The sequence below is a fragment of the Montipora foliosa genome, chromosome 6 (genome assembly GCF_036669935.1).
Source record: "Montipora foliosa isolate CH-2021 chromosome 6, ASM3666993v2, whole genome shotgun sequence".
In the NCBI taxonomy this organism is placed as follows: Eukaryota; Metazoa; Cnidaria; class Anthozoa; order Scleractinia; family Acroporidae; genus Montipora; species Montipora foliosa.
In genome coordinates this window covers 14933696-14954285 of record NC_090874.1, presented here as the reverse complement: position 1 = coordinate 14954285, position 20590 = coordinate 14933696, and the positions used below count along the sequence as shown (strand labels likewise).

General features: G+C 38.8%; 2 protein-coding genes and 1 long non-coding RNA gene across 3 annotated transcripts in view; 2 read left to right on the top strand and 1 right to left on the bottom strand.

The window, feature by feature from the left end:
• The first annotated feature begins 7239 nt into the window (after positions 1 to 7239).
• Positions 7240 to 8825, top strand: LOC138005067 (neurogenic differentiation factor 1-like). Its single transcript, XM_068851355.1, has 2 exons — positions 7240 to 7989; positions 8790 to 8825. Exons 1-2 carry the CDS (start codon positions 7420 to 7422, stop codon positions 8823 to 8825), a joined length of 606 nt encoding a protein of 201 aa, XP_068707456.1. The 5' UTR covers positions 7240 to 7419.
• Positions 8826 to 14906: 6081 nt separating this feature from the next.
• On the bottom strand, positions 14907 to 17040 carry LOC138008731 (fez family zinc finger protein 1-like). Its single transcript, XM_068856038.1, has 2 exons — positions 16718 to 17040; positions 14907 to 16509 (listed from the first exon to the last, which is right to left on the bottom strand). Exons 1-2 carry the CDS (start codon positions 16797 to 16799, stop codon positions 15536 to 15538), a joined length of 1056 nt encoding a protein of 351 aa, XP_068712139.1. The 5' UTR covers positions 16800 to 17040; the 3' UTR covers positions 14907 to 15535.
• Positions 17041 to 17390: 350 nt separating this feature from the next.
• LOC138008730 (uncharacterized) overlaps positions 17391 to 20590 on the top strand; it is a 16012-nt gene continuing 12812 nt past the window's right edge. The window contains exon 1 of the long non-coding RNA XR_011124267.1: positions 17391 to 17728. This is a non-coding gene — a long non-coding RNA (uncharacterized lncRNA). The remainder of the gene's footprint in view (positions 17729 to 20590) is intronic.

The window sequence follows — 20590 nt, the reverse complement described above, 5'->3', positions numbered from 1 at the left end:
AAAGGTTTTCCACTCAACGCAACGAGCCTACGATTGAATACAGACGTTTTCCCATTCGATACTGACGAAATCCTGCAGCCTAAAATTGACTCAAACGCACTTAAAATAGTGAATTGGTGTCTTCAAAGGGTATCGCATGACTGCTGACCCACTGAGAAGGTCAATGACGTTGGTCTATAGCCCAAACAAATTACACGGTTATTTGAGTCCCATCAAGATGCGCTCTTGCAAAATAGTTCCTAGATTTTTACAATTGCTTTCTGTTCAGAGTTATCAAACATGGCTGTCGTTACATGTAATACTCGGCATTATTATTCCATTATTACGCCATCTTACCATATTTGGTCAAGAGAACGCGCAAAATATGACACGGCAATAGACTGCAGTGTCCCGGTTTGACCGGTTTAGAGCAGAACAAAAACGGACGGAAAGGAAGTTTTTCAAGGAGAGAAATTGTTTTCAACAAGATGCAAAGCCTGAAAATTTAGCTTGTCATCGCTTGTCACTCTTCATTTTGTTTATCCAATCAAATAAAGATCTTTGGCTGGCTTTTTGTGCTGTTTTCATCGTTCGCAGGCACCCTGAAGGACAGATGATACATTTTTTCAAAACACTCTTACCAAATAAAACCATTTTTGTAGTGGAATAATAAATCTCTTATTCGATGGTTTAACATATAACACTCGCGGACATTTTGCTGATTGCTACGCAACTCGCAAAATATCCGCGCGTATATTATATGTTAAACCATCGAATGAGATGAATATCTCGATCAATTTTAACTCAAAAATTTTCATCGCTCTAGTGCTATACTTGACTTTGTTTACATTTAGTTAACATGGGTTATATATTTTTATTACCGAGATGTTGTTGTAAGATTCCAAAAATAGATAAAGTTGCCCAAAAAGAGAGGTTCTCTTTGTTGTTCAACTCGCTAAAAAGTGTGAAGAGAAGACACGCTAAAGAAACTTGGACATGCTACAGGCCACGTTTCGGGGACGGCCTCTCTCGCTTCTTTTGGTGCTATGAACAACGAGCAACGCGTTACTTATTCAAAATATGCGGTGTCAACCGATCAAGTAAGATCAGAAACCCATAAGGGTTGAAACGTGTAACGCGCGTTCACAGCTTCCGAATATTCAGTGCGAACTGATTGGTTGAATGTTTTCAGTGCTAAGTACTATATTTGGAAACCCCTCGCTCTTGTTGTTCCAAATATGGTACTTAGCAAATTGAATATTCAGAAGCTTGTTACCCAGCACACAAGGGGCCGTTACACGTTTCAACCCTTATGGGTTTCTGGTAAGATGTATTGCTTTTTTCACTGAGCAGAATCAATTGTATCATGTGTAATCCAATTTATTTTAAGTGCACGGATAGTTTTCTCTACATTGAACATAAATGGCTTAATCTCCTCTTTCATTGCTAATAACCTACGCGATATTCCTAGCTTGTAAGCAAGTACACAAATACGCTACAAGCGCTTCCTTCGCATTTCGCGTTGGCGGTAGCGTAAGAACAAGAGGTTTTTAAACAAATGGTTTGATTCACAATAGTCAAAATAAATTAAACTCGGTCTGCACGATATAGCAGCGTAGAATGTACGCAATCCTGAGTATTTGTGTAAAATTATCGAAGAAAGAACCTAATCTCCAAATGGGCAATTATTTGAGTGCAATAAGGCCTGAAGTAAGTGTACAGCGCATGTTATCTGATTGTTCGGTACTGTACAACCAAGCGGGGCATAAAATTTGCCATGGCCAATGAATAAACATTGCTCGTTTCAACATCAATTATTTGTGTCGTATTGTACCTCCCTTTTTTTTTTTTTTTTTTAATTCAAGACTCGTCTTTCAACATAAAGCAACGGAGGAATTGAAAACATAAGGGCTGTTTACTCTAAGGCCTAATCTTGAAAATAAGATGATTCCGAAACACAGGTGGAGAACTACGGAAGTTTTTAAAAAATACCAACAGAGTCAAAACAGCTAAAGTGTCGCCGCAGTTGTGTAAAGCATTCTCCAAAGTCTTCGAAGCATACAAATACGGGAAAAAAGGAAAACGTATTTTGCTATTACCTGGTGTTCTGTGTTCTAGCTGGTTGCTTTTGCGAAATCGTCACAATAAAACGACATTTGTTGCGGAGTAAACAAAGCGTGCTAGAAAAAAGTAACATAATCATAGTTTAGACAATACGTGCCAAATATCAATGTTTTGGACTTCGCTGGCTTTTACCAGAATGCATCGCGCTTTCGACCAGATTGCACTGCTCCATGAAAAAGCGTCGTTTTGAGAACTAATGAATGGTAAGATGTCGTCACCGAATGTTGATTGTAATCTGAACTTCAGAATTGCCAGACAGTCAGACCTATCAAACTAACATTATCTGTGAAAAAAATAGTACCTTTAAACCTTTATCCTGCATTTTCATATTTTTATACTCTCCTGGTGTAACTGAGAACACTATTTACGTGGGATGCCATGCATACCACGTTATAAAAACATCGTAGCCACAAATGTGCATACCACAAAGATAGTAGATAAACCGCTTGATAAGAATCTCGGGCCATCAGGCTCCAGGGGCGAATGAATTCCCACTGAGCCATCGAAGCGACTGAGATCACGTGATGCTTTGCTCTATATTTAAAACTTTGGCCCGATTTCGAAAATGGCGGCCACCTTTGACCTCACGAAGCAAGACTTTGCTTTTTTAATTAGTTATTTCATGGACACTGCGGATGAGACATTGGGATGAAACAGATGTAGACAGAATTTGCGGTGGTGATTTCGCAGTTCGCATCACCTCCTAGAAAAAATCGAAATTAACTGCGAAGAAGTTGATCAGGAACAAATGTGCAAAGGAAAGAAATATTGTGCGTATATAGTCTAATAAATAGCATTAAATCACAAGTCTTCTTCTGGGAAAATTGTTTTCTGTATCTACTGTTTCGCGACATTCCGATTGCGTTGATCAGGAAATCACAACAGCATGCACGGGCTCAGAAGCCGACAAGTTCGCGGGGGTGAATCGAGTTCAAGTATTCATTTTCCAGAGTCCAGTCGAATTATATACAAGCTGCGAGGGTGATGAGCTTAGTTCACAGCAGCGGTACGCTGGAAAGCCCGAAATTTCTTTTTCTTTCAGCTGTTCTTTGTACGAGCATCATATGCGGATGTCAATTTTTTCATTAGTTGTTTCACGGTCTTCATGTTAGCTACCAGAGTCGAGAACCAAGAGGGAGGTCACCGTATTATTCACAACATTTTTAATTTCGGAACTTTGCAGCTGGTTGCCGGAATAGATGGTAAGAGGAGGGCTAAATTTCACTTAGCCACATAAATTACAAGAATGGTTTTCACAAGTTTTCTCTCTTGCTACGGCAGTGTTTCACGCTCTCTTGCGTAGATTCACGCTGTTTCCTATCCGACAGCTTGTACCAAATCAAACTACTACTTTTGCTCGGTGACCTATTGATTTTATTTGTAAACACAAAGCGATGTTCACGAATACATTATCTGTTGTTATGAGCCCTCCAGACTTCAATTGGCTGCAGAAACATTTACTTCTCTTGCTCCGTACTCAGCAAATTTGAACATCGCTTTACTATACTATTGGAGTTTGATTCTAACTCTTCCTAACAATCACCCTACTTCTGCGCAACATGGGTATTCGAAGTAAAGGCTTTAAAGAGCGTCTTGCATATTATTACGTTGTCTTAAAGTGAGATGTTTTGACATTGCAAAAGCAATGGTCAACCTTAGCAACAAAATAAATTGTGGCCCAGAGCACTCACCGGCTTTGAGACTCACTTGTCCGCTAACTGCACTGTTTCGGGATTCCATCGCCATTCCAATACGGGAATCAAAAACATGAAAAGAATATTAGAAAAAAAGCCTTACGCAAGCAAATACAAAGTTAAAAAAAAAAAACAGAAGATTAGATGTTTTGGTCACGGAGACTTCGCAGAGGTCTCCCATCCAAGAACTGACTCCATCAAAATATTTTTGAATGCCAAGTAGACTATCGTACGACTGATTCAACAATGCGGAAATATTTTATTGGTTGGCCAATACCAGCCTTCATCAGGTTTTTTTGGGAATCTGACGAATTTTACAGGATATATATACACATGTTATGAAGTAATTAAAGAAGATTTTAGAAGATAACGTAACGTGATATAGCTACTGGATAAAACAAACCAAAATTACAGAAGAATAAAATACCGTTGTAACACTATATACTGAATAACAAGATTGCTTATTATCCGTTACGTTTGTTTATTTCAAGAGCGTTCTATAGTTTTCTCGATGAGCTTCCCGAGCTTTCCTGAAAGAGTCAAGTTATAATAATAATAATACTACTACTAATAATAATAATAAATATATTTATATAGCGCCTATGATAATATTAGTGTTCTTTATAAAAAGAGTAAAAAAGCTTCTTTAAAAAGGCGTGGTTTTAGTTTATTTTTGAAACCGTAGAGGAAGATTGTTCCATATTTGTGGGCCCGCCACTGCAAACGCACGATCACCAAAAGCCTATTGCATCTTGTTCGAGGAATGATCAAAAGGTTTTCGTTGTTACTACGCAGGGAATAGCAGCTGATAGTGTGATGTAGGCTTAGATTGTAACATCCCACTCAGATAGGATGGCGCCATTCCTTTGAGGGCTTTCAATACTAGTAAAGCGATTTTGGACTTTACTCGAAAACCAATTGGAAGCCAATGTAGACTCTTCAGGCCTACGTGCAGCTGCATTTAAGACTTTTTGAAGTGTAGTAGATCTATTTGACACTTTTGTACACCATACAAAAGTGAGTTACGGTAGTCCAGGTGTGAGGTAAACGAGTTTTTAGATGAGTTTTTCCATAGGAATGAGTAACATATGACTGTGTAAATGGTAATTGTTGCTAAGAAAGTGTTTTGAGACTCAGTGCCGTCTGGATAACCTCTAGTGGGACTGATTATAGGGAGTCTGTGTTCATTAAAACGGTCTTAAGCCGACGTTTGGTTTCCGCGGAAGACTACATAATTTACACTGAATCATGCAACTAACATTGAAAGTGTTGCAAGTAATTTGAGATTTAATTTCATGGCTTTCTCCCATAGAATAAAAAGTGTATTCATTACGTGCCCTATATAGGGTCAAGTGATGCAACTGTTACTGTTGCACCGAAAAGAACCGGACGAATTGTTGTTGAAATTTGTTTTTAAATTAGTGATTTGGGGTCTAATAAGAATGTCACTAATATTTTTACCACAACGGTAAGCCACTAAAGGAGGTGTTTTGAAAACGTTTTTGCAACGATCTGTTGAGTAAAGTATGTTGGAGTGTTTTTGAATTTTGCTGTGAGGTTAGGTAGTGTAGCGTTGTACTCAATAACAAAAGGATTGGTTTCAGTTTGTCTTGTCATTAGGGAGTTTAAGATCTATGACGCGACGGCAACGAAAACGTCACAAATTTTGCATGTTTAATGAGCAAAAACAATAGCTTTGCACGCTGTGCACGTGTATTTTCATTTTTGTACATTTCTCTCACGTTTTCGGCAAATCTACGACGTGAAATGACCAATTTTCAAGTTTTAAACAAAAGGCAGCGAATTTGAGTTTTCTGTCGTAGATTCAATACCGCACCTCCTAATTCAGTTCCTGGGGAGCTACACTAGTTTTTAGAGGTTAGACAAGCCGACATAACGTCGAAAAAGATTAATAAACCTGAACTTGCAATTTTGAATGAAGTTTTCGTTACCGTCGCGTCGCAGATCTTAAAGTCCCTATTATGTTCTTAAGCGCGTCAGTCCGGGGAATGTCAGAGGCCAGCAGTATTTGGGTTTTTAGGAAGAAAACTGAGTAGAAACTTAGACTAGCATCAAATGGTATGTGATTGGTCAAGTGAAGGATATTTTGCAAAAGCAAGATATAAATCAATTCCTCCTAGTACACCGGGTTTGGGGGGGGGGATACTCCCTTATATGGGCTATATAGTTATGTGCGGCCCCAAAGGGCATGGCTTTTTTAGTCGTTTTCGTATGAAATAGGGTATCAATTTTAACCATTTTGGTCTGAAATAGGGTATGGTTTGTGCACTCATCAAATCTTGAATTGGGTCATGATGTTTTTTTGAAAGAAGCTACCGCCATATCATTAGGTGATAAGACCATCAACCAAAGCCGTTCTCGGGTCTGAAATAGGGTGTTGATTTTAAGAGTCAGGTCTGAAATAGGGTATCAAATTTTTGGTCAGGTCTGAAATAGGGTGGGGAAAATCGCAGATTTTAGTCTGAACGTAGGGTAAGAGTTTTAGGAAGCGGGCCGCACACCCCCACCCAATTATTCTGGGAGTATTCAGCTAGTACAGAAAGGTGTAATGCGCCCGTGAGAACGACAAACTACAAGTTGTATCGTAAATACTTTTGTTCTTGGGCCATCGTAGTTTGATCAAAAATAAGACACAAAACAGCAGTGATAAACATATTGAACTTGTTCATTTTGATTATGACTTATGTAGAGCACATACGAAACGTTCAATATGTTTATCACTGCTGTTTGTGTCTTATTTTTGATCAAACTACAAGTTGCTTTGGAAACGGAGTCCTACGAAATATCAAGCAGGATTCGTAGGTTTAGGACTTAGATAAACGACCCAGCTCTCCAGTGAGTTCTACTAGCTTAATAGAGAACCCGAAGGACTTGAATGTTCAGTGAAGCTGGAGAAGGTCACTATTCTTATAGCTTGCTTTTGCAATGTAAATAAAGGTTGCAAAGTTGACTGATGTGCATTACCCCAAGCACTTATACAATAATTTAAGAATGGCTTTACTAAGGTATGATACAGGCCTAACAACTAATATTTTAATCTATAAAAACTTCAAGGTATCTAATGGAAGTTTCTTCAGTAATGATTATTTATAAATAGCATAACCTTTTTGGGAATTCGTTTTTGTTCAATAAATTAAACTATTGCATAAAATGACAGCAAAATCTTAGTCTGATACAGTAAAACCCCACATGTAAAAACCTTCCATTTAAAATTTAGCCTAAACAGGTTCTTACTTAAATCGTAATTAACAGAAATCTAGGCTGTGTTGAACACGTTGCAGATGGCAGAATTTAGAAGTATTCGGCTTTCGTTCCCTATCCCTTAAATAAATTGGACAAAACTTAAATATAGAATGAAAATTCACATAAAATGACTGTATTAAGTAAAATCGAAAGATCACCTGACATTATCAGCTCTACCCTAAAGTAATGCTCCTCTTACGAAGAGGGCGTTTGGAGAGAACTGTAAATGTCGCTTGTTCGTATATGCCAAAGTGTAAAATTTTTCTTAGAGTTTAGAAAATAAGAACCAATGTCAAATTTTAGGGTTAACAGGTAACCTTCCCTGGACTTAACACCACCTTGACTTCCTGTTTCAGATATGGATTCCTTTTCTGAAGACCAGATGAGGAAGCCACGAAAGAGACAGATGTCGAGAGCTAAACGGGTGTTGGCCAACCGACGAGAGAGAGAGCGCGTTCGAAAGATGAATGACGCTTTTGAAGAGCTACGAAGCACGATTCCGAACCAAGAAGAAACCCGCGTGAAGACAAAACTGGAACTGCTGCGGATCGCTACAAATTACATCCAGTCTCTTAAGAATTCCATCAAGAAAAGCTCCAGCATGCACGATAGTTATAGCTCTCCGATGAATGCGCTTATGTACCCGATGCCGTTTGAAAATGAAAATATCGAACTCTCTAAATCGAGTTCTCGGGTCGCTGATCATTCTTATCCGCCTCAGTTTGTAGCTCCCCCTCCAACCCTTCCTCCAGGCTTTACCGAGCTGACTAGTTTCCAGTATGGTCCTCGTCAGCCGGCAGCACTTGGGCCCCAGTTTCCTGCGTCCATGACCGCTAGCGCCGAGAGTTCTTCAGCGGACTTTTGCGGCCTTTTGTCTGCCAGTCTTGTTGACTCGCATTCGGCAGAGAATTTGTTGTATAATCTGCAGGTAAAGAAATCATTATCATCCGTTGTTTCGTAAACTAGGATACTGCGTAAACTAGGATACTGAAAAAGTACGCTTTGAAATTAGAATGCCAGCTTTGTTTTTTGCTTTTGTATTAGTTTTTTAACTTTTGTTTTGTTTCGTTCAGTTTTTGCTTTTGAGATGTTTGCACCAGGTTTGCACTTTACCATTAACTGAGAGCCAAATAATTTGAAGCAATCACATGCAACCGGCGCTGAGCTTCAGAGAGACACCCACAAGCCCGTCATAAATGGTTTAGCTTTTTTCCTCTGATTGGCATCGAAAGTGACGCGGGTTTTTAGCCAATCCCTAAGCATGTTGATTGAAAAAGAAAAAAATGCCGGATTGCTTTGCTTTTGGATCGCTCAGTGATGCTTGTTGGTCGACACCTCATTAAAGCTGCACCAGTTTGGCTTTTGCAGCTAAGATGGAATGTTTCCTCTTTTTTGTTCATTGTTCTTCTACCAACCCTATAAGGTCCTAAGAATGGTTCTGACCATCCCAATTATTTGCTTAGCATGCTCGACCTGTTTCTTAGCCAATCAAAAGTCGATCTTAATGTTTTCCGCGCTTGGCGCCTGACTCTTGCGCGACGGTTTTCCTACGTTTTGCTCGTGGTCTGTAGCTTTGACGGCTTTCTCCTTTTGCCGAAAGATCAAGAAGATATGATCCAACAATTCGCGGCGTTCAATCTGTTTTTGATTTTACTTCAACTCCATTAGTGATTTCTCCTATTTTCAATGAATATCAAATTTAACGTCTGTTTCTTGTTTTCTGTACAGAATGCCCCTGGGAACTACTTTATTGAAGGTCACTGAGGAAAACAGAGTAAAGAACAGATGTTATTGACTTTTATGCCCACACATACGTCAATGATATGTTCTCTTCCAGGAGGATCCCATTGGCAGAAGCCTTCCTGTGCACTTTATCCTTGAGTCGACCTTTGCGCGTATCATTCTATTTTTAGAACTAACCCTTCAGCAGGAGACTCACACTTTGCATACATCGTTTGTGCTCTTTTTGTCTTCGTTTGACAATAACTTTCTTCTGATTGCCCGTTATTAACAGTGCGGGCAGAGCCGAAGAACTCGTGGCATTTCTACAAATAGAGATTGATTCATAGGATTTGAATGGGAGAGGTACGCTCCACCCCGGGGTGATACTGTTTTAGACTTATTAGATCTTACCAGGGTATAGAGCGAGTTTCAATCAAGTCTTTTCGTTTATACTGATATTGTTATTTCGTCTTTTGTTCTTTAGCATTTTTTCGTTAGCAGTGGTGCTAATTATACGTAGTCGTAACAATCGTTGATTTAGGTTATTCTAGTAAATAACCATACATAGTTTCATAAGAAATGTACCGCACTGGAATATTAAGCTCGCCGCATACATGAAGGAAAGAGTGAAGCGCAGTTAGCTTAGTTTTTTCCTCACATGTGCGACAAAGTTTTCGTAAAATTTTCGCTTTGTTAGGTCGTGAGATTCTTGCTTTCGTTACATATTGATTTGGAAACTAAGACTTGAAGAACATTAATCCTTTGAAAGCCGAACATTTTATAAATTTTCAAATGTTTAAAAGCTAGTTTAATTTAATTTTATTATAAAAGCTGTAAGTTCCCTTTCTTCAAGATAAACTTTTGAGTTTAGTAGTATTAAGTTTTAAACTATTAGTTTGTTCTTCAGCTCTTGTGAAAGTATTGGGATTAGAGATGTTTGGTAGGTAAGGCCGCATTGGTAAATTATAAGAATATATCCCCCATTTAGTTTTCATTAAGTTGTTTATTTTCGTCAAATCCGGCTACTGATTAGTGTTTTGCAAATTCGCGGGAAGAGATTCACATTCTTTTGGCCTCGTGTCCCGCGGAGCCCCAGGCCCCTTCATGACGGCCGCGACACAAGCATAAGCATAATTGTTATATAGCTGATTTTTTCCCCTAGCAGCGAGCGCTCTCATTGGTTACTTCGAGGTCACATGACATCTAACAATAAAACTGTTTCCCGCCAAAAGTCTCTTATCTTAGCGGGAAACAGTGCAAAGTCTATGACGTCAGAGGGTAACAGTGCACTGTTACCCGCGAATAGGGAGCTTACGAAACGAGGACGACGACGGCTACGAGGACTTCATTTAAAAATACGAGTTCGCGTTATTTATATCACTGCGAAACTATTTCATGTCGTTTCGCGTTAAAAATGTGTAGTAACCGGTGAGGAATTAAACTGGTACGAGTGGGTCGGAAGCGTAGAGAGAGAACTGAAAATTCATCGTCAAGTGCTAACGTCCTCCACAAAACCTTGAATTTGGTCATTTCACGTCGTCATTTAGGAGATGACGGCAAAGAAATGTACCAAAATGTAAAACGCACGTGCAGAGCGTGCAGAACCATTGTTTTTGCTCACTAAACCTATTGTTTTGTAGCGTCGTCATTGCCGTCGGCGTCGTCGTTTCGTAAGCTCCCTAATGTTGACCGACGACCGCCGTTGCTGTTGCCGTTCCACGTTTTTCTTTTTGTGCTATGTAACAAATCACTTAATGACTGGTCCTTCTGGAAACATTGCCTTTTGTTTCTCTCGGGACCAGTCATTAAGAATTTAATATAACGAAGTTTTCACTTATTGCATAAGCATAAGAGAAGTGACTTACGCAAGCGCAGTTAGCTTCAGAAAAGCTCGTTGAAGGATGGGACGAGCCATGTTTTCAAGTGGGAGACGAAGAATTAACAATTATTCTGCGAAATCGCGCGGAATATCGCCTGATACTAAGCCGACGAGGCCGTAGTCCGAGTTGGCTAAAAATAGGCGATATTCCGCACGATTGAGCAGGATAATTGTTTTATTATTATTAAACACATTGATGACAAAGCACAATTAACTACGTTTTCAATAGATTTACTGTTTGTGTAATAAAAACGAAGTGCAATTGCTCTAAGACGGCTACACACTTTTAACAGAGCTTGGTACAACAGAGGCTGTCTTCACTGGTCACCTTATGCACATCCACTATCTGACAGACATTGATCTCGAAGTTTGCTATAAGAAGTACCCAAGTACGTTTAAGCTTGGCGCACTACTTAAAGTGCTGATCATCATGGTTTGCTGAAGCAAACCCAGTTAATAACACGGATTTTCAACTTTAGTTCTATTTTTGTTCTCTTTGAAAAGTGACAGTATTCTCTAAAACTGTAAAATGCATACGTAATTTAGTCTCTGCGACAAAAAAAATAATCATTTTGAAGTTCAAAAAGTGTGGGAAATATCCACGCTTCAAAGTTCGCTTTTGGCTGTCTGTTTTCATGTCATACTGCCTTCAGAACGCACGAAATGCAGTCTCACAGAACATAATTTTCAAAATTTCCCCCGGCCTCCCTAAAGGCTCGATTCTCCGGCGCTCATTTGGTACGTCTCCTCGTTGGATCGCACCGTCCCGCAAAAAAACCTGGTGCCAGATGTCATTCTCAGTCGTAACATAATCGAGCAGGCTGCAAGTGCACCTAAACACAGATTTTTTTTTTTTGTTCCTAATATAAATCTCCCCATCCACAGCAAACATGCGTCACCATTATTGCTAAGAATTTGGGGGTGCACTTTAATGTTGTAGCCGGTGCAAGCCGCCCGGGTGAAAACGCCGACAAATAGCTATTTAACAAATTGATGTCAGTTTTTCATGCGTCTGTCCCGTTATTGATCATGAATTTCGTCATAACATTGTCAAAGTAGCTGTGGATCCACGAGGCGATAGCCGGTCAAGTGGATCCGCAGACTACTTTGACAATGTCATGACGAAATTCATTGCCAATAACAGGACAGACGCATGAAAAACTGACATCAATTTGTTTTTTACAATACCAAAAAGGCAGAGGGGTCAAAATTAAGGCAAAACACGAGAAAAACGCGAGACAAAAATGCGAGAAACTTCAATCTGACGCGAGCAATATTGTGTCATTAGCGCATGAATTATAAATTAATGTGTCTGTCCGCTTTATATTGACAATAAAAATTAGCCAATGAGCGCGCGAGAATTTTGCAACGTATTTGACAAACAATGCACAAAGACTGTGCTCTGGCTACCTATCCAATCGGACCATTTCACGCTCTTGATTGCATCATGGGTAATCAGGGCAACATGGCGGAAATTAAAGATTTGTATGGAAATTTAAAGCAAAATAAACAGTCCATGACTCTACTTTTCTAGGCTTTCGCCTTCATAAACCAAACGTATAAGTTCAAGTTCACAACTGAGTTGATTTGGACTCGGTATCTGTTCTCTGAAATTCCTATATATTGCCGTTTTTTCTTTATACATTTTCTGTAATTTTGTACCTTCGGAATTATAGGAAATGTATGGTAGAAACTTTGTCTAATAAGTTTGATTTCTACGATAGCTATTCCATCAAACTCCACTAAAGTCATGAGCGTGAAGTGGTCTATGGCAATGGTTGCATGTACTCGATTTTTAAGTCAGTTTTGCTGTAAAAAACACATTTTAGTTGTTTAGTTGAGAGTTTTCTTTAACCGCATCATTGTCAGTAATATTCTTCTTTTCTTGTCCTTTTAATTAAAATCAAGAACGGCGCTCTTGATCTTGAAGGATCCGAGAAAATAACAAAGAAAAATTGAGCGGAATCCGATTGTGTATTATTTGTATTAGTCTTTTGGTTCGAACACGCGGTGGGTTTTTGCATAATTTGTTGGCGAGGACTGAAATCACCTTACATTGCAGCATTTCTAATGTTTGACTTTTATTATGTAGCAATTCCCTGTGGTGCAGTTCAGGTGAAATGTCGTTGTTCTTGGAAACTTTGGATTTTCTTTATTTTGCATTGGAAATACGGCTGCTGGACACTTCTGAAACCAGCGCTCGAGTAGAAAAGCATACCACTCTTCTCGAAGTATATTGGTTAAAAATGAAAGTTTATAGGAGAATTTTTACACTTCACGAATATATCTTTCGCGAAAGCAACTTTTCGTACGGAAACATCAAGGTGACATGCCATTGTTAGGTGTGTGCGTGTTAGCGCTGGACTCAAAATGCACGAGTCACCTTACAAATTACCAAACAGCATGCTTCAATGAACAGTACGAAAGCTGCGGTTGTCACAAGAACAACTTATAAATTAACAAAAACATAAAAAGAGCTTATGTACATCACAAGGGTTTGTTGTTCTTTTCTAATCAAAATAATGTCCCATTATGTTTGCTATTCAATTCAACTTTATGAGCGCTATAGAAAACTACCAACTGTCTTAAAGTGGCTTCGATGGTGGATTGTTTTCTGTTCTCCTATAAGACTTGCACAAGACCAAAGCATTTCTTCCTCTTTTCAATTTTTAAGGGACTAAGTTAAAATTCCGACCTGGTCTCCTTTATAAAGCGAAAAATGGAACGCTGTCGTTGCCAAAGAGAGTGGTATTCGTGGATCAAGCCATTTTCGTGCTAACCGTGACACATCGTTTTTATTTGCTACATATTCATCTCAATTTTCTTTAACGCTACCCAAGGCGCTTTAACGCTTTCTTTCTAAATCATACATTTTTTTGCTCACCTCCGATAACTCTCTTTTGTGAAGGTATACATTTTCAGCTTAATTGCTTTGAATTTTAACGACCTCAAAGAAAATTGAAACACGCAGTTGGACGTAGTTTTTTGCTAAATCTTCATTCCGTCAACGGTTCAATTCCTCGGATTTCCTCTCTTATCAAACTCGTCCGTAATATTTTGGCGAATTATTTGAAATCGTCTAAGAATTTAATATACTGCTGTAAAGGCGTTTGCCTTCAAGTTGTTGAAAATCGCGGAAGTTATAAGTTCGTGTATTGAATAATAGTCTTCTAAGTTATCTTTAGAGCTTTGTATGAACGAAATCAATTTTATTGTCCTTAGCTTTTAAATAATTTATCGACCCCGAACGATTGATAAATAAATATTCACTTAAATCGATGTTCTTTCTCGAGGATTAAAACTTTGTGCACTTTTCTTATGCGGGACTTTGGCATAAATTTACGAAGGCATTAAAATCCAAAGTATTTTCTTCCAGTACTCAAGTTGCGTAAAAAAATCTCTTGGATTTGCTATGAAGAAATGTCGATCTTCGAATCAAAAATGTCCGTTCTACCTCTCTTATAAAATCACTTCAGATTAGTCTTTTCAAGGATTAATTGCGTTAACTTCCGCAAAAGTCTTAGAATTCCACATGGGTTCTTCTAATTTAAACCCAAACTTATTTTCGCTTATTGAAAGATGTACCGGCGGCTTTCATGCTTCCATCGACATTGCTTGCTATATTTGCTCGACCCTTTCATGGTCAGTCAAGTCGGAGAAAAGGAAAACAGCGTGATTTGAACGCTCCCAGCGGCGTTTTTAATTGCGTTGGCGCGCTTGCGTAATTCATTTTGCTCCTCCCATAATTATCTCAGAGGAAGTCCCCAACCAATTTAATGTATTCCACCTCTTCTGAGAGAAAACAAGTAATCAACTGGTCCAACGGGTGGTAATAGTTAAGCACATTAAGTATTGCACACGAAAATTTCTATTATCAGTATATTCCACCACCGGTTGGGAGACACTTTTGGGAGCGTGCGAGCTCTAATGAACTTTCAAAGGTTAATCATCTCTGGAGAACTTAAACAATTGAAGGCGCAGCGTGTTTTCGAAACAACTTTCCGGAATTGTCACTGAACCCATTGTGTTGCGGAGAAGATTCACCTGTTCTTGTTATTTTAACGGATTTGAACAAAAAAGAAAGAAACGATTTATGGCTTGATCTTTAAACCTTAATTCGTTTGATGAACCCAGAAGTCAATTTGACCAAGAAAAGAAGCGAATTTTTCTCGCAATTCTTGTTAAGAAATAAACTTGAAAATTAACTGTGGACAGAAATTAAAGGAACAAACAACTACAGATTTAAAATGATCTTGTTTAATGTACTCTTGACTTGAGTACCATACAATACAATTTATATTCACTGTACATTTATGGATTTGAAGGAAAGCAATAAAATTAGGTGTGAATTTATGACGGTAAAAGGGAATTTCTCATAGAGCTGGTTTCAAAAAAGTGGCCTTAGTCGCCTCGAAATGATCGCTTTGTCGTATTTGATGAATTAAGGAAAGGTAGGCAATGTACAAAGCATAAACGAAGAGAAGCTAAAGTGCAAGTAACAAATATCTCATAAACTTTGAATATTAATGAACTGAAATGTCTATCTTCTCCGTCAACTCTTAGCTCTGTGATAATTGTTAATTATGGAGTTAAAACCAAGTGCAAATATTTAATTTTTTAAGAAAATATGTTAATAGTTATTTGTGGATTCTTTGGCGTGCGGATGAATTTACAAATTCCCTCGTACTTGACTTGTGCAAACTGATCTCGAGTTTTTAAAAGGCGTAAAAGTTAGTAAATACAAGACTGAGGTTTGCCAAAGGAGTTTAAATTGAGGGGATCGATCGAAGGAAACGTGACTGTTTCTCTGACAATAAAGTCGTCGAGTTTCTCTTTGCCTTGCAATAGGTTAAGTTCGGGTTGACTAGCTTCCTCAATGCGCCTCTTCTACGTGTTCCTTCAATTCGGCCTTTTTCGCAAAGCGTTTTCTGCATGTTCTACAGTGGTACGGCAGATTATCCGAGTGGGTGTGCATGTGAAATTTCAAATTCGACATCTTGTTGAATGCCCGATTGCACTGGTTGCATCTGAACGGCTTTTCTCCCGTATGAATCATTATGTGATTGCGAAGGTTCCCCTTTTGGTGAAAACCTTTGCCGCAGATGTCGCAAATGAAAGCTTTTTTGTCACTGTGCGTGCGTAGATGCGTCTTTAATGTAGACGAGCGATTGAAACTCTTACCACATTCTTCGCACTTGTGTGGTTTTTTCTCAGTGTGGATGATCTTGTGGCGGCAAAGCGTGCTGGACAGGCGAAACCCCTTCCCACAAACGTTGCACACAAACGGCCGGCTTTGAGTGTGATCGGGCATTTTCAAGTGGATTGAAAGAGTGTATTTCGTTTTAAAAACTTTGCCACACTGGTTACATTTGTGAACAGTCGCCTTGTCGGATCGATTTTTTACGCCTGTGGCACTAAGCTCATTTGCTTTATTCAATTGTGAGTATTTTCTGTTTGCGTGAGATGTCAACCGTTTTAAATTAGACGCCAGCGTCTCCCCGATTGCCTCTGACGCGTTTCCAACTTTTCCCTGTGCCTGTAACGGGCTCTTTTCTGGAAGAATTCTGTGATCGGCAGTGTGATCCACCTCGTGAAGATTGCCTGTTTGAGTATTTCGCCCCGACATTTTCTTTTCATTATTAATGAAATCATCAGCAAACCTTAGAATCTTTCCGATGTCATTAACGCTCCCGTCAATCCTCACTTCAGCTGGGTAAGACAACTTTTTATTCTTCTGAAACGATCTGAAGATTTCCGCATCACCAGTATCTTTTTTCTTCGCTTTTGCCTGGCTCTTGCTTCGTCCGGTCCCTGGAAAATCATCACCAGTCGTCGATTTTTTTTCATCTGCAAATTAAAAAAATACACGGTGATTCGGAATGATACTCTTCCACTAAAAATTCGATAAAATTTTAAAATGAACACACAGCTCTAATAAGAAAGTGAACTATGACATGTTTATATAGGAACTCACTTTATTTTGAGACAATTCGAATTAACCAAGTCCAGCAAACACTTAAAAAGATTTCAATTACAGGTTGGAAGAAATACTAACCTTGCTGGATAAAAGTCAGCTTTCCTTCGCTGAAATAATTTTTATCCTCAAAATCTCTCTTCAACAGAAAAGCCCTCGGCATCGCTTCGAATTCGCGTTATTATGAAAGATGTGTTTAGGTCACAGCAATACCGAAATGTGTTTTTTAAAAAGAGGATATTTGCCGCGATTTGGGAACAGATCTTCACCCAAGCTAAACTCTGTACTACTGATAAGTGTTCCTTTGTACTGTCTCATCTTATGGAAAACCCAGTGAGCGCATAATCTTTTAACAGTCTTATGTCGTGGGGACTTCGAGCAGATCTCGCATTGTGTTGATTTCGGATGATGCGCTTTTCAGCCAATCAAACTTCCTTAACTTGGAAAACCTGCAAACATATTGAATAATTTATAAACTGCACATATGAAAATAACTCGGCAACACCTGCAATGACGGGCTTTAATTTTCCGAGTTATCATAAAATCTGCTGACAAATCCACCTTGAGTTCAGATAAAAGAAAAATTCTTGGCATAAACTGATTCCGTATCTGCGCGATTTGTTGCTATGAACATGTGGGGTTTATTTTTTTCTTTCAACTTTATAGCTTTTCGGGGGGAAAATCGCTGACTGGACCCGTTGCGCTGCTATAAAAATGCAAATATACTGAAACATTTGCTCTTGAAAATATTTATTTGGACCTCACTAGGGTGTAATAAGCGCCGTATAAAGCAATAGGCCCGCCTATTGGTTGCAAGCTAATAATTACCCAAGCTGTCTTTATTACCGGACCTCTGTCAGAGACTTTGTATGCGAAGGCTTTCTTGTCTTATTGAAAGGCTGCCTTCACGTCCGCAAATGTGTTACTCCAAACTTTGACTTGGGTAGATTTTATTTATCTGAAACACGACAGCGCAGCGTGTCATGCTTCATCTTCTGGCTTTGTAGGAATCTTGCTTGGCGCCTTCGCGGTTTTAATGATTGTGAAACGTTCCGCTAGAGCTCGTCAAAGTTCATGCCTGACAGAACCAAGGTTTGTTTATTTAAATCATGATAGAGAACCACCAGTTCGTCTCCAGACACTCAATAGCTATTGCATAATTGTTTTCGTTTCACTGTGTGTTTCGTCAACAAAATGGTTTTATGTGACAAGGGTCCATCTTTGTAATCGATCACCCACGTCCCATCGGGGGTTTTATTGGATCTTACTAACTCCCTACGGTTTTGTTATTATATCATTAATTCAAAATAATATGTTTTGTCGGAGCTTAGGTCTTAAAATCGATTCCACTAACGTTCCGAATTCATTATGAATTTTTACAAGCCAGTTTCAGTATGGTCATGATAAGCAGCAACCTCAAGATATAACGTCCGAAAGAAAATTTGAAACAATAGTATTACCGTCTATGCCTTACGTAAGGAACCTACAATTATTTGGAGTGGATATAAATTTATTTATTCGGAACGTTACAGCTGAAATTCGCCAATTGTTACTGCTATGACCGTGTGTTTGAATATGCGTGTCATTCGTAAATTGCACTTGTTTTCAGAGAAAGAAATATAAACCCTCACTTTCAGGCACTGTCAATGTTTCGCGGCAGTCGCAGAAGTGAACTTTTTTGACGAGATTTGGGCTTCGACCGACGCGCTGCAGACCGAAAAACTATCAGCACTTAACAAAAAGTCGTACAAAATCTTTTATTCCTTTAACTCTATAAAAGTCATTTGTTAGCGAAAACAACGAAAATAAAATTTGTATTCGTGGGTTACTCAGGCCCTACCGGAGGGGGTCCTTGTTTTCTTGTTCCCTTTAAATATTTGCTTGTGTTCCCCTGTTCCCCAAATTACTTTCAAACTTTTTCCCAGCTTTTAGATCCCTAAAATTGGTCAACATTGTTTTTGTTCCCTTGTTCCCTAGAAAATTTTGACATTGTTCCCTGTTCCCCAGTTCAAATTAGCCATGTTCTCTTATTCCGTAAAAGCCCTAGGAGGGCCTCACTTAAGCGCCCCGTATGACTCCTTTTGGAAGACCAACGAGTATCGAATGCTAACCGGTATTTTGAAGCTTCATTAACATTTAAAATCTTTCGTTTCGTATATTGGCAATATTCAATCCTTCCGGTGTATTTTCAAGCCCCTGAAATATTGCGAAAGACTTTAAAAATTTTAAATTTTCATTTGAATTCGAAAAACAAGGTTTAAAATGATAGACACGTCATGTAAGGTGGGTGTGTCGTTGTCATGATAATTTACACGAGTGATATTGCTAACGTCGCTTGCAAGGGTTGTAAAAACGTTTGGTACCGGTGTTAAAGCTTTTATTGTGATGCAATTCTTGATTCCGTATCGAATGTTATGGATGTTTGAACGCTTGAACAATTTTTGCGATGGAATATGAAACGCTCTACATTACCGTTGAAAATAAAACGAAACTTTATCCGGGTGCTCGTTAATCACAATTTGTTAACTGTAGTTTCAAACACATGACACCATATAGACTTTATTCGGTTAATAATGCAATTATCTTCCGATAAATAGATCTGAGTGCAACCAGCGAATGAAATAAAACCCAAGGCATATTTTTTTACCATTTTGTTTGTAAAGGCTGTCAAGTTTACAATTTAAATTTAGGATAGGTTGTTCGGCGTTCAATATCATTGAATATTATACGTTAGCTTATTGCAAGCAGGTGCTCGCGATCATCTAAACATATATTTTTCTCCCCAGTTGCTGACGAGCAGAAAAAATGATCAAATTTTCGGGAACTTTCAAAGTTTTCGACGGGATGCGTCCTTGAGGCAAGAGAGATTGAATGGATTTAAAATTGAGTAGTTTTCTTCAACCTATTATTTCTTTTAATTCAAAAGGGAATTCCTTTCTAAGAGAACCATTCGTGATAATCGAAACTACATCACACGTGACGTTTCAGTAAAATTCTGAGAGTCTCTTAGTTTAAAAAAAACATACTTTCTTTGAGGAATTTTATATTTAGAAAGAGATTTTGCCGCCCGTGAACTAATCTCGGTCTTCAGTTTTAGTGGCAGGTGCCAATTTTGACTTCAGGCTGTATATTGGTTTCTACGAATGACTTTGTGACTTCAACTGTACTTATATTTAGTCCATGCAGCTTCGTACGGTCGGCATCGACCGTAACCGAAAATAGAAGGTATGACTTCACGACTTTCTCGACCAATGAGTCGTTTTATGGTAACAAGATTTGGCTTGCCTGCCAACAGTTTTCTGCCTCAAAAATATCACCAGACAGCCGGCTAGTTGGTCAAAAAGTTTTGGCTGTATTGTCTCTGGGTGACGGGGGTTAAAGGTAACATGTTGATTTTTTTAAGAAAAACTGAAGAACAGGCAAAACACAACATTTGAAAATCGATCAAAACTTGAAATATGCGCAATCAATCGCGGGACTGGTGTTATCAAGCGCGCACAGTTTTTGAACGTTCCATTTTTTTTTTATTGTATCTCTCAGACAATACGCGCGCCATGATTGGTCAATTAAGCAGGTGTTACGTCATTGTGTTTTACAGTAGGGAGAAAAGGGAGTTCAAGCTACCAGGGGAAACGACGACGGCTACGGGGACGTTGTCTAAAAGTATAATTTCCCGTAATTGTAATAAACTTGCTATCACTCCGAGTCATTCGGCATGAAAAATGAGGAATAAAATTGGTATGAATGGTACGAGAATTGAAAATTTATCGACAATTGCTCGTGTCCTCCACATAACCTTAACTTTTTTCAATTCACAGCGTTCGTTGTCAGTACGAGACCAGGCATGAAATGAACCTCAAGGTAAAATGCACTTGCGGGAATAGCAAAAACATTGTTTTTTTCGGTAGCTTATTGTTTCATGGCGTTCTAGTAGCCACCGTCTTCATCCTTGCT

What these genes read in the sequence shown, in the direction of transcription:
- LOC138005067 (XM_068851355.1), top strand. Translation starts at nt 7,420, where the DNA reads ATGGATTCCTTTTCTGAAGACCAGATGAGGAAGCCACGAAAGAGACAG. An exon ending in ATTTGTTGTATAATCTGCAG is followed by an intron (nt 7,990 to 8,789) that starts GTAAAGAAATCA and finishes TTTTCTGTACAG; the next exon opens with AATGCCCCTGGGAACTACTT.
- LOC138008731 (XM_068856038.1), bottom strand. Translation starts at nt 16,799, where the DNA reads ATGCCGAGGGCTTTTCTGTTGAAGAGAGATTTTGAGGATAAAAATTAT. An exon ending in GCTGACTTTTATCCAGCAAG is followed by an intron (nt 16,510 to 16,717) that starts GTTAGTATTTCT and finishes TTTAATTTGCAG; the next exon opens with ATGAAAAAAAATCGACGACT.